Here is a 14,484-nt window from a genome sequence, read left to right as displayed (position 1 = left end):
TTTAATTATTGAAGATAATGCTAACAACTCTCAAACGAAAAATGTGAAACAGAAAAATCAGAAAAGCTTTTGGTTGTATTTATGAATTGAACCCAGGACATCTGCTTTTCCTGGCTTTGATCTCTGTTCCACTTTTCCCTCAATGATTAAATTAATTAATGAATTAACAATGACCTACTTATCTCTAAAGTATTATTAATTTAACAAATTAAACCGGATCACGCCAATAGCCAGACGACGAATGAATTAATGAGTGTGGGCCGAAACAGACGTTTGTGGCTGTATGTCGTCTCTGCATACCCCTCCGTCGTGATGGTTATTTAATTTCTAACCTTGGTCAGATAATTCTAGTTAAATTCAAAATATAATAACGAGTTATTCCAAACACGAAAGTAATCTCATAATTTTCTTTGACGAAACCTGACATCGATATATTTAATAGAATCGCTATTTGCAAAGACTGCGTTTGCACACGCAGAGATCGAGTCGTTGATCAGTAATTCGCGCAGTGGTCAATATGTCTGCATCGTCGGAGGGAGATTTGATTTAAAGCAAGGGGAGGAAGAAAGCCGTAAACATCTGCCAGATTCAACTTTTAATCCTTTGTCTTGTTGCAGGGTACCGGCCTTCTGTGCACGTTCTACTTGGTCGTGGCGCTGGGACGAGCCTCCCCGCGTCGCCCCGCCCCCCCGCCCCCCGTGGAAGAGGGGCTGCTGGCCGCCTCGCCCAAGGGGTAAACCTGTAACACCACCGACTCCGCAAGTATTTTAATTCTGGCAACACTGAGAATTTCTCCTTGTCTCCCCACTAATCGGATTCCGCGATATTCCATTTTTTCCGACATACTTGTGTCATTCATAATCACGTATTGTTTCGACTTTGATTTTTAAGACTTTTCCTGAGGTGTCAAAATACTGACAATATTACAGTAATCTAATGTGAAGCACACTGCTTAAACTTTTTTTTAATTCTCTCGCCTTTGTTTACATTTTCAACTTAATATTAAATTATTGGAAATCCTGTTAAAAACGGGACTGCAAGCCGCTTCCTGATAAAATATTAGTAAATTCGTAATAATGTATAGTATAGTAATAATATTCCTTCACCTGCGTTTGGTCTTAATAATATATCATGACGAAATGCAAAAATGTTACGATTTTTATGAACACGTGTTCGGAAATCGTGACAAAACATTGGTATTTTACTTAAAGTTTATCATGATATCTATCAATTCATCCGCTAATGGCCTACAATCCCGTTTTAAACAGGAATACGAATAATTTAAATATTTGAGATACTTAATAAATTTTTCAAAATTTTTTATCAGTAAGTTTTCTTCGTGTACAATAATCGAATTTTCTACAATATTTTTCTCTAGATTAGCTATTTAAAAAAATATATATGAATCAATATCTTTTTTCAATAAATTGAATGCATTTGCTTATTTTTATAATGTTGGCATTTTATTTTTAAGCCCAATAAAGAAAAAAATTCGAAATTTTAGGTGATATTTTTCATAGGTTTATTGTATTATTTTTAATTCTAATTATTTTTATGAAGGTTGTGTTTTAATGTTTTTTTGTTCCTATATAAAGAGTTTGTGTTTCTTAATATAACGTGAAGTATCGAGATGGTTATTTATATTTTTTTCGAATTCTATTATATTATATGCTATGCAATTTGAAAACTCTTAATGTTGTGGTAATTTTGTGATATTGTTAATTAATTATTTTACAATATATTTATATGACAGAATTTTTACAATGTTTCTCAATAGTTTTACAATACAAGCAACATAATATATATACTTATAGGACACAGGCAACTACATGTTTCTAAAATTAACCTAAATTAAATATTCAATGAGCGTGATAATGGGTTTAACTAGTCGCTTTTTGTTTAATAATCTTTTTTATTAATAAAACTTTATAAAAGTTGTAAAAGAACGACGTAGACAATACGACAGAAAAATCTATACAATGTCATATATCAGATGAAAGTAAATCTCTAATAAAAACGGATTTTGATAGAGTTTTCACCATCATGTAGAGAATTTCTTCCGGAATGTTTATGTATATAATACATGCATATTGCATTTATAGAAAATAGAGAAAATTCAATGTTTTGCAAATAAGTCGTAAAAATTTTTTAGCTTAACTTATGAGATACATCAAAATAATGTACTACGGAATTGTATATCTTAAAAAGTTGTCACAACCTCAAAGCTTTAACCCAAACCATGTATAAGTCCCCGAGCAACGCCGGATGTTCTTCAGCTAGTTTGTATTAAAATACTTTTTTTTCTTTATATCATATTAATTATTTAGTATTCTAAATTTAAAACTATTATTATAAATTTTACACTTCATCGTATTCTGAATTCTTTAAGATTTTGGGTGGACTTTGATAGCAACTTAAAAGATACAGTCTCTCAGATTGTTGTTAGATCATCCCATCCCTTGTTGATAGAACATAAAAAAGCACCCGACATTTTTTCTAGCTTGAGCCATAAAAAAGTTAACTCGTCAAATATTTAGAGAGGGGTGAGCAGCTTAGCCCGGTTCCACACCGGGCGTGGTCAAATAACATTTTATTTTATTTATAGAGATTATAAAATAATAAATTGTATATTTGCACCTCTGATTTAACTGTTTCCAATATGCATTTATTAAACTGAACTAACGACAAATGGAAAATATCGGCGTCTGAAAATATTTTATTGGTATAGATATAATATATTACTCGTCCAAGGATGGTTGATTCTCTCAGAATTGCTCTGATGAGAGATTACAAAAGACTTTAGCTTTGGTGAGTTTTCTGCTCCCTCTTCTCCTAATAATCGGGATGCGACAGTTCCACTGGTTACTCTTGCGATAGAGATAAAAATTGTTACGAAATTGCTTTTAATTCAGACTTGGGTGCTTTTTTATTTCAATCTAAATGCGGCGTTATTTCGAAAATATTTTTTGCGGAAATCGATTGTCAGTTAAACAAGTCTTAATTTTTTTATAAACATGCACTTCAGATTTGAAGTAAATTGATATTTTAGATTTTAATCTTTCTTAATATTATGTCTTATAATACGTTTAATAACTGCCAATTTAAATTAAAAAATATAATTACCGTGTTTTTTTTCAACCGTAAATGTTCTTAATCTTGCCAGAATTGTACAAATATTTTAAATTAAAACTAATGAAGTAAAACTAGGCAGCTTTAATTATTTAACCAGGGATTACAGGCAAATCGTTTTAAAGAGCGCTCGTTTTTTAATGATCACACCGATAGTGGTTAAAATTTGTTCAGTCCCCTCTTACCCCGCAGTAAGATACCACTAATTTACTACTACACCAGCAATCTCTTTAACATGATTTCACTGTACATCTTAGAGGTTTGAAGTAGGCAACTGCGAATTTTTAAACATATAAAATTATGTCATACATTACATGTTAAGTTATATGTTTATACCATTTAAATATTCTTATGATAATTTTAAATCTCGTATCTCGCAATAATAATAATGTGTTTTTTATAAAATTTGATGATAAAGTTTGGGAACCAAATTTAATTTATGAACATGTGTGATGGTGCTTATACTATGTAAACAAAATAATATATATGTTATGTTTATTATTAATATATCTATATAACGTACCTCAGGAGTCAAGGGTCGGTTCTCAAAACATCATCGTAACATATCACTCACTGTAAATCATGTACCGTTTGTTTCTATAATAAAAAAAACATATTAATGCTAAAATGAGCTGTTTCATGAATTTTCACAAACGAATTTGAGATCTGAAATTTGACTTCTGGGTCACATAGATAGCGTAAAACAAAAACAAAACCATATTATATTCTAATGTTAAGGTTTTTAAAAGAGTTTATATCTGTATTATGATGTAGAATCCACAATGATAGCTACTTATCAATGTGTTCAAAGATGTTTCTACAACTGAAGAAATATTACAATCTTCAAATTATTTTTAATCCATGATTTATATATGTTTTCAGTTTTTTTTTGTTTTTAGTTTTTAGTTAGTCTGGAAAACGCATTGTAAAATGATAATAATGTGTGTTTCTATGTTTATTTTTACTCTTTGATCACGTGAGATATTTATACTGCCATGTATTGTGCGTTGCCCTATAATCCCCAAAAATTTAAATGAAAAAAAACAGTATAAATTCGCAATTATTATTGTTCTTAAATAGGTGTTAAATATATTTTTCTAAAAATATATGAACGTCTCAAATTAATATTTACAAAGTAGAACGAAATGTAATAATTTTCTTAATATTAAAATTTGTGTACTTTTGTAGGCAGGGTACATTTGTATTTTCACGTAAAGTGTATGTAGGTTAAATTTTAAGGTAGATTTTTTACCCGCAAATTAGATTTTAATATAAGATACTTACAGGTGTTTATACATCATTACACAAAGGGTTCAGGAAAGCGAATTTTGCATAGTAATTATTTTATATTTACTAGGTACATTATGTATACTCTCTTATGCTTCTTGTTTTTTTAATACCAGCTCTGCTCTCTAAGTTTATGAAGAAATCATGTAAAACCAACCATTTAAAATATATAAAAAATATATTTGAAATGTGTAACAAATTTTATACTAGACCTGCCATATTTGTGTTCACCTTTATGCAATAAATTGCACAAGTTATACCGAAAAACGTAGTTTGTGAATCATTTTTTTTTTACCTTTCTCCACTTAAAAAAAAGCTCGAATATTGCAAGCAATATTAAATATTAACGTTCGATATTGTGTAAAAAAAAAAAATTTTTAAGAAAGAAATGTCTTGTTTAAAAAAAATTATGTAAATGAATTTAACTGTTGTTAAATGTTATTTCATTTTTGTGATTTAAATGAGTGGAAGGAATGATGTTTAAAAAAACCAAAATAATTATCGCACCAAAGTTTCGTTCTATATACCGAAGAGTATGCATTTTTCACAATAATGTTTTATTATTTTATTTAGTTATACGATCTTACTTATTAATTTGGATGTATTTTTTATTGAGAATAAATCTTTCTTATCAAACGAATTGTATATTATTTAAATAAAAGTGTTATAATTTCCCTTAAGGTTTATGTCACCTTTGAGGATGCTGTGTGGAGGAATTGTGCTACCTATCCTAGCATCTTGAGCGAAAACAGAGTTCATCTTAGAATAGTTACCCACTGATAGCAGAAGGGTTGAAATTTTTAATGTTAATTTTTACAGGTTTAAACATTTTTAGACAAATCATCATTTTTAACTACTAGCTATTCCACTGCTAGACCAAGTCCTTTCTTGTCGTGTCTCGGTTCACAAGTTTCCTCAGCCGCGTTTCGATGAGATGACAATATTAACAGATTTGCCCTATTCTAATTAAAACAATAACAAAAGTTAATTTAAGATAAAGACCGTCAGAGATAAAGTGTATGTGACATCGCATCTTAAACATAATACAAACGAGATACAATTAATAAACTTCTTCTTCTTTCGTATGGTCGGGGGTCAGAGGGGGACATCTAGGTCTGCGAGCCAGTCTAGGGCCTCAGGCGTCGCCATGTGGACCTCATCAATCCCGCCCGGGAATGAATGGAGCGGGCATTCGTTGACCACATGTTCGTTGGTCTGCACCGCACCACATTCACACATCGCTGACTATGGGGGACCGGGTTTTGCGAGGCAATGAGAACCCAATTAAAATATACGTTATATCTATTATGTATACAAGAGATAAATGAGTCACTGTGAAGTGTCTTCGATGTGATTTTCACAGAAACTGCGACGTAAACAAGCGTCAATCCCCACTAACACCAACTCTGCTCTTTCTACCACCACCGCAACAACATTCTCCTCTACTACAAGATCCTCACCAATAACACACGAGTCCAGTCCAGCGCTTCCATCTATCAACGAAGACAAAATTCCTCCTCTCAAAACCAAACCGATTCTGCCTTCTGTTAAAATCCCCCAATATATTTCTCTCCAGAAAACGAAACAGTCCGAGACAGCCATGAATATTGTTCAAATTGCCACTCTGGCACTGAAAGCAGCCGAGCCTCTCAAAAATAACATAACCAAAGAAGTCCGCGACACAATAATCTCATCTTTGCTGGAGATAATTGAGAAAGGAGCCACACTGGGAAAACAACTTCATGCTCTGGAAGTCGAATTACTTGAAACCAAGGTGCAGAATGCAGAATGTCAACTGAAGATGGAAGAAAGACACTGTAGGGAAATGTCAGCTTTCTGCGCCAACTCTCAAAAAGAGCCCGTACTCAGTTACGCCTCGGCAGTAGGGAATCGAGGAGATCGCACCAGACATGCCGTAATAGTGTCGTCATCAGACCAAGAAGCGACGTCAGAATCCATCACCTCAACAATAAAGGATACTATCAAGCCAGCCGACCTCAGAGTGGGTGTCAGTGGTATGTCAAAGGCCAAAAATAACAAGGTCATAATTACCTGCCCTAAAAAGTCAGATGCACAGAAGATCCTAACAGCAATTCCAGGGCTGACCAATGGTAACTTGGTTGCTCATGAGGGCAAACGTCTTAGACCTAATGTTATCTTGAAGGGGATCGAAAAAGAAACACAAGATTCCGAAATATTAGACATGATTGTGCAACAAAATGATACTATCTACGAAGCCACTGGAAATGATAAGGAAGCTATTAAAATTCTAAGATTCACAAACAACAGGAAAAATGATAGGCTACGAAACGTTATTCTGATCGTCAAAAAAGAAGTACACTCAGCTATGTTAAAACAAGAAAGAATAAATATAGGTTTCCAACGAGTCCGAGTCGAAGACAGCTGCCCAATCATGCAGTGCTATAAATGCATGGGATACGGTCACTCCGCCGCGAGATGTACTGAATCAAAAGATCGTTGTCTACACTGTGCTGGTGAACACAAATCATCTGAATGCTCAAAAAAGGAACAAAAAGAAGAATTCCGTTGCTGGAACTGCTTTAAAATGGCCAAAGGCAAAATTGAGGCACCAAAACACAGATCAAACGATAGGGACTGCCCCTACCGTGCCATAATGATGTCACGCACAATGGAGAGAGTTGACTATGGCTAACTCAACTGTAACTACAGCATCCGGGACCCAGGCCAGTATAAATGAATACAAATATGAGAAAATTGAAGACTATAAGCCAATAAAAAATAGCCTTCGAATAATGTATCTTAACGCGAGAAGTATCAGAAATAAAATTGACGAGATTGAAGAAACTTTAAAGAGCATCAAACCCACTGTACACGTACTTGCAATATCCGAAACCTGGTTGGAAGATGGTGAGGAGTGCTTCTTCAACATCGACGGCTACCAAAGTACATTCGCGTCTCGCACCAATGAAAGAGGAGGAGGGGTGATTCTCTACACACACCATTCACTAAATGCTACAACTATCGAAAAACATTGTAGTGAAAATTCTTTCTTAGGAATTAATATCCGTAATAGAAATTTTAAACCGTTAAATATTTATGTTATATACAGAAAGCCTACCTCAAACATTAACGAATTCTTAATGTATCTTGAATCTATTTTAAATAACTGTAGAAATGATACCCTTATCTTTGGTGACTTCAACATTGACATTCTTCAAAAAAATAATACATCTCTTAAGTACATCAACACGCTAGACTCATACAACTGTTTCATATGTAACACATCCTATCCTACACGAGTAACAGATACCTCTACTTCTCTAATAGACCATATCATCTCAAACAGACAAAATATTTCCTCAACTACTGCAAATATAGATGCCTACCTAAGTGATCATAACATTTTGATATTAGATTACCAAAACAGCTTGAAACATCACACTAATAATAGAATACATTCTTTTTCAAACAACACCAAAACCGATAAAAACATGTTAAAAACATATTTAGAATCCCACAACTTTCCACACGAAACCACCAGTAATGCCAATGAAAACTATAATAATTTTAATGAATACATCAAAACAGCAATAAAATCATCCCAACATAAATCTGAGTTACGCATAGGAGACCAACGGAGGGGTAATACTCCATGGTTTGATGCAAAATTAAATGCACTTATCAAACAGCGCAACAATGCGTTTAAACTCTGGAAAAAAAATCAGCAAAGTGATATATTCACAGCACTGAGAAATAAAACAAGAAATCAAGTTACCAACTATAGAAGATATGCTAAAACCAAATACTACACGACTATATTTAAAGAAAACCTGCGTAATCCGCGACAGACATGGAAAATAATAAATGCAATTCTAACAAATAGCTCGACACCCCAGAAAGATGAAATTGAATGTCTTCTCATTAAGAATGAAGAAATAACATGCCCAACACAGATAGCTTCAACTTTTAAAACAACTTCTTTATATCAGTTGGGGAAAACTTAGCAGCCACAATTGCATCATATCCAGATGATTCTATCACTATAAACACGGATCAAAAAGCAATCCAGTCCTTATACATGGCCAAAACAAATAAAACAGAAGTTCTCAGTATCATCTCTCAACTAAAGTCTAATGCATCTCCAGGTTTAGATGGAATTACACCAGTGTACCTGAACTTTTGCAAAGATATATTAGCTGACCACCTTGTTTTTCTTATTAATCAATCCCTGGATAGTGGAATCTTCCCAGATCAACTAAAGATAGCAAAAATAATTCCGATTTACAAAGATGATTGCAAAAAAAATCCTTCTAATTATCGTCCTATATCCATCCTATCTGTCGTCTCTAAAGTTTTTGAAAAGGTTATTAAGCTTAGGCTCACTAAATATCTCTTATCAAACAATTTACTCGCATCCCAACAGTATGGATTCAGAAACCAATCTAACACAAAATGTGCTGCCTTCGATTTTGTATACGCCCTCCAAAAGCATATAGACCAGGGTAAGCATGCTGCAGGCTTATTTATAGATTTAAAAAAGGCATTCGATACGGTTGACCATGGGATACTACTAAAGAAGCTAGAACACCTAGGCATAGTAGGCACTCCCCTGAAGTTACTGTGTAGCTACCTCTCTAATCGACACTGTCAGACCTTTGTTGGAAAAGGGACAAGCAACATGGGAACGATAAAATGTGGCGTGCCTCAGGGCTCCGTACTTGGACCATTGCTATTTTTAATATACATTAATGATATTGCTAAATGGGGACTTAAGGGTACAATACAACTCTATGCAGATGACACAGTGATTCTTTATCACAATAATGATTTAAACGAACTTGAAAAGGAAATGGAAAGGGATATAGCTTGCCTGGCAAACTGGCTGCGATTAAACAAACTTAGCCTAAACATAAAAAAAACACATTACATACTGTTTGCAAATAAAAAAAATGTAAGTCTTAATATAAGTCTTGATAATAACCGCCTTGAAAGGGTTGATGTTACAAAATATCTTGGCCTTTTCATTGATTCACAACTCACATGGAATCACCAATTTAAACATGTTCTATCCAAAATTACTCCTATAACTGGTGTTTTATATAGACTTCGCGGGTTACTTCCTCCCTCTCTATTAAAATCGATTTACCATGCTATGATTCACTCACATCTAATATATCTCGCCGGAATCTGGGGATTTGCTACAAAAAAAATGATTTCAGAAATCCAAGTCGTCCAAAATAGAGCCCTGCGAAATATTTTCAGTCTACCTTGGGACACACATGTCAAAGACATCTACAGAAACACCCAAATACTTCCTTTTAATACCATTCCCACTTTTGAAATAACGAAAACTATATTACAAGTAATTCAACACTCGGCACATTCCAACACTACACTCTATTACAATTGCGACGTACACCAACACAACACAAGAAATCACAACAAACTTCATATACCAAAAATCAAATCAACAAAATATGGACTAAGATCCCTAGAATACATAGCTCACACAAAATATAATCAACTACCCAACGAGATCAAATGTGCAAGTCAAAGTAAAAAGATCCAAACTAACATGCTCAAACTTCAACTTATTAATGACTATCTGAAATAATAATGTTGTGTATGTCCCATCATATGTCCATTTAATACATACAACTATATGTTTCATGTAATGCGTATCATTCCCGCAATGAGTTTATTAACTCCTGGGAGTACGATGCTTTATATAATATACTATATTCTGTATTGTATACTTTTAATAAATAAAAAAAAAAAAAAAAAAAAAGTAAAAGTGATCCTATTGTTATTTCAAGCATCTTTTGCATGAAATTAACGGTATATCAGTAATCAACATTATTCATTACACGAATTACTCATTTTTTTATTACGAGTCAGAAAAAACTACTCGAGAAACCGCAAAGTTTTCCCTGTCCGTCTTGCCTCGTTCGTAAATTAGTAATTTTAATACGCATCACAATAATTATTCAGAGTTATTATAATATAAAAAAAATATCACTATACATAGGAGATACAACGGTGATCTACAAGAAAATTATCGCCAAATTTTCTAACTGCCGAGTAGGTACTATAGAGCTACGGAAAATACCTAAAGAGATTCTGCGCCAACTTCATTGATAGCCTTTTATACAGTATGTACATACCCTACGCCAATCCAACAAAACAATCCACAATTCCAATGCTGCCAGGATGCACTTCTCCTTGATGGCCCTTTGGAGACAGGAGACCCTCGACATTATATGCATGAGCTCACAAAATATTCCGTATGAAATCATTTATTGTAGGTAATATTATTATTTATGTTTTCTTTGTATTGTTTTTGTTTTCTTTTCTCTTATTCTTTGTATATTTCCGGAATGGAAGACACTCCGTTGCACTTCATATAATCCTACTAAGATTGTATTTCAGCGAGGCAATAATCATCTTAGAATTGTAGGTTTTTGCAAGCCGTGTAGAATTATTGTTATGATTCACAATTTGAATACAATGTAATATAAATGTTCGTGTACGGAAAACAAATATCAGTGTGTGTGTAATGATAAATTAGTCGTTCTGTACGATTACGACGACATTACTATAAGTAAAAAAAATGGCCGTCGAAATAATCATTTCGACAACAAAAGGGACAACAATTATTGTTGTCCTTTTTTCATGTTTTTTAGACATTCTGTTTTCGAATCGAATTATCTATAAATTTGGTAAATATTTACTTTATTCAACCACACTCAAACAATAATTTGTATATAACTTAATGAAGTAAGAAAATTAGCGGATTTATAAAATCATGCATTTAAAATAATAGTTATTTTGTTCAAATTTTCAAAACGGATAATTTTCCATCTCGTGTGGCCATCTTGAAAGTTGATGGTGTGGCGGAGTACAAAATAAATACCAGAAATTTAAAAATTAACCATAATTTTCTTTTTAGAATTATCTTAGGCACTTTTTGCTTGAAATCTCATCCACTCTTCCTAGATTTCACCGTTTATCCCATACGTTTAGGTTCTACAAATTTGGCACATTATGGAAAGCGATCGCTCTAAATATTTTTGCAAACTTGGCATAATATGCCAAAAATTGCTCGAATGCATATATTATGCAATTGTACACATTATGCAAATATTGCTTTTTTTGTGTTGTAGAAATTCTTAACAATCAGAATACGATCGATAGGCGTAATCGAAAAATATGTTTCTCAAATAAAAAATTACGACACCAAAAAAAATATTTAAAGTAGGAACTAGAATCTAGAGATCTATTCATTTGAACAGGCGGGAATAATTAAGCTACTAAACATAGCCGCTTTGTAAAGAATGTCTCGTGTTTTGATCGAAGCAGTTAAGTTAGCCGGAGACGGAGATCGGCAGTGATGTCAGCGACTATGAGATCACCAACAACTAAAACTAACCTCAACGTCCTCAACCAATCCCAAGACGAATTCTACACACTTCTTCTACTCGCAGAAACTACAGCGGAACGCGACGCCGCGGAATGCCTTCCAAGGTTCAACTGGTGAACAGACAGAACGTTTACTATAGTACATCTATTGGTTTAAATATATTTATTCTTTTTTTTTGGTTTGTCCGAGGATTGAACTTTTCTTCCCAATGACTGGAGACAATCGCGCTAACGACATTTATTTTAATGTCATCCAATTTCATTGCCACCAAACGTTGATAGAATGCATTGTCATCGATTATTTATCTGTCGAGTTTCAGCTCGATCGGATGTCAGGAAGTGGGTTAATTTGTACCAAGATTTGCATTAATTTATTCACGCAAACGAAATTCAAATATATATATTTGAAAAATTAAATTAATACATGATTTATAATGTTACACCGCTGCGAACTTCATTAATTTTAAATTATTTATGGTGTTTTTAATATTCCCTAGTTATTTTCGTTCGTCTTAACCATACAAATCATTCTTGTGTTTACAATACTAGTAAACTGCTTTCTTCTAAAATACAAAATTTATTTTAATTTAATTTTATTTTATTAGGAACATTAACATGTTTATAACATAACATGCATAGAGAGAGAGAAAAAATAAGTAAAAGAATTAGGTTACAACCCAATAACCAATGTTAAGATGATTTATACCGGGTTTTACAACCGTTGCCTGTGCAACGATTGTAAAACCGTTTAAAATGTTTAAAATTGTCTGTACAAAGCCTTGGTTTTCAAACGTTTGAAGGATGTTGAACATTTCAAACCGTTACTATTGATATTTTTTAAAAGAATTACGAAAATTCACATTTTACAAATGACAACCTGACGACATTTGAAAATCTTCTAGGTACTACCATTACAGTAAGTGGAAAATTTTGCTTGTGTCGTTATGGAGGACTTTGCCAACTCAATTTTACTCACTACGCCTGTGTAACCCAGATGTAAGTCCAACTCAGTCAGCGATCGGTCAAAATGGGTTGAAAATACGAGCTTTAGCTTTAAGATAAATTTGGCGTTCCATATTCCAATTTTGCCTGTCTTAAAACGGGAATTCCTCCTAGTTCCTAGTTGGACAGTTAAAACATTTTTCAAATATATATATATCCTGTATATCAAATATATGAATATACCTCGATAGAAAAAACCAGCACCGGAAACAGATTCAGCAGACCACAAGCTATTTATTACCTTACTCTTTTACTTCTTATTTTTCTCATTTAATATATATATATATATTATACTGTTATTTTCAAAATAATATCGACGTCGATGATCTCAACACTCCTAACGAACAATGTCGGATGTGCAAAAGTTTCGTTTCTACGTGTGTAAAGTTTTGTGTCTACATGTTTATTATTTTAGAGGGCAAGAAAAGTAATATTAGTGAATTAACAATATAATTTAAAATATCTTTTCATCAATCACTCTTATTTCCATACTTACCATTGCCGTAGCTTCATTAGGGCAGCATAACACTACTGTAGAAATTATAATGCCCTGGGGGCCTGCTCTGTATCTTTCGAAACTTTCCTGTCGCCGGTTTAGCCATGTCACAAACCCGCATTAACCCTTCCCTTACGGTGTTAAAAAATTCCACGTCTTCCGGTGCTATACACTTGGTAAATATTTATATATTGTAATTACTTAATGCAATAATAGAATATCAAAATATTTTAACCCTGTGTATAATATATTTAAAGAGATTTTGTTAATTAGAGACGATCTTCACTCAGTTGACAGCACCGGCAAGGAAACGTTAAATCACAAACTTACTGGTTTGTTAACCCGAAAGATACAGAGTAGGCCCCTTATGTAGTAGCGAAACCATGATACCTAGCACGGTTTATCGATAAAGGTTTTATCTATAATGTCGATATCTTATCATCTACAGATCGCCAACGAACAATTAAGTGTTCTTAATTTATTTTCGTGAAACTGTAGCAACTTTATTATCGATATCGATTATTATTGTTATCGAAAATGGATTAATCGACTGTACTAGTAGATACCTTGGTCGGCAATAGTTAAGATAAAAGTTATTATTTTATTTAAAATAAAAGTTATTATTTTATTTATTATATTGTGTACACTCATTTTTATATTCAAAAAATAAGCATTAAACAGTACTTACACATTAATTTGCACATCCGACATTGTTCGTTCGTTGAGATCGTCGACAATTTTACAATTATGTATTTTTACCTATATTATATAATAAACCTATGTTGTTCTCTGTAAACATGATATTATTCATTCATTAACTGTTATTTTTTGTCTACGAAAACTTGATTGGATTATTCAGAAACGTGCAGCTTCTAGACGCAAGTCGGAATTCGGAAGGCTCCACTTTTTCCTACCGACCGACGCAGGCGCTCTATATCGAAGCGGTCTTTGGACAAATTTACTTCAGTTGAATGTAGTTTGCTTGCGTCAGTGCTGCCTCGCCCGTCACCTGTGTTCAGTGTAGCTGTGGTTTTACCATTATTTTATTGTGTTTTATAAGTAATTTGGTGAATAAATCAAAATGGGTTGTGGCACCAGTTTCGTTAAATACGCTCTCTTCCTGTGCAATTTGATATTTGCGGTGAGTACCTACCTGGATTTAATTGAAG

General features: G+C 33.2%; 2 protein-coding genes across 3 annotated transcripts in view; both read left to right on the top strand.

Moving 5' to 3' along the window:
• The window catches only part of TM4SF (Transmembrane 4 superfamily), a 51,819-nt gene extending 46,931 nt beyond the window's left edge, over nt 1–4,888 (top strand). The window contains exon 5 of the mRNA XM_089634542.1: nt 618–4,888. Within this exon, the coding sequence (XP_089490668.1) occupies nt 618–737 (120 nt within the window). The 3' untranslated portion in view covers nt 738–4,888. The remainder of the gene's footprint in view (nt 1–617) is intronic.
• Nucleotides 4,889–14,269: 9,381 nt separating this feature from the next.
• Nucleotides 14,270–14,484, top strand: part of LOC149421773 (23 kDa integral membrane protein-like) — a 37,785-nt gene continuing 37,570 nt past the window's right edge. For both annotated transcript variants that reach the window (XM_089635096.1, XM_089635095.1), the window contains exon 1: nt 14,270–14,456. In XM_089635096.1, the coding sequence (XP_089491222.1) occupies nt 14,397–14,456 (60 nt within the window). In that variant the 5' untranslated portion in view covers nt 14,270–14,396. The remainder of the gene's footprint in view (nt 14,457–14,484) is intronic.

Source organism: Hesperophylax consimilis, chromosome 8 (genome assembly GCF_061612785.1).
Source record: "Hesperophylax consimilis isolate HC1 chromosome 8, BYU_Hcon_1.0, whole genome shotgun sequence".
Lineage (NCBI taxonomy): Eukaryota > Metazoa > Arthropoda > Insecta > Trichoptera > Limnephilidae > Hesperophylax > Hesperophylax consimilis.
The sequence above is the reverse complement of the archived record's forward strand: the minus strand, read 5'-3'. Positions and strand labels throughout refer to the sequence as shown.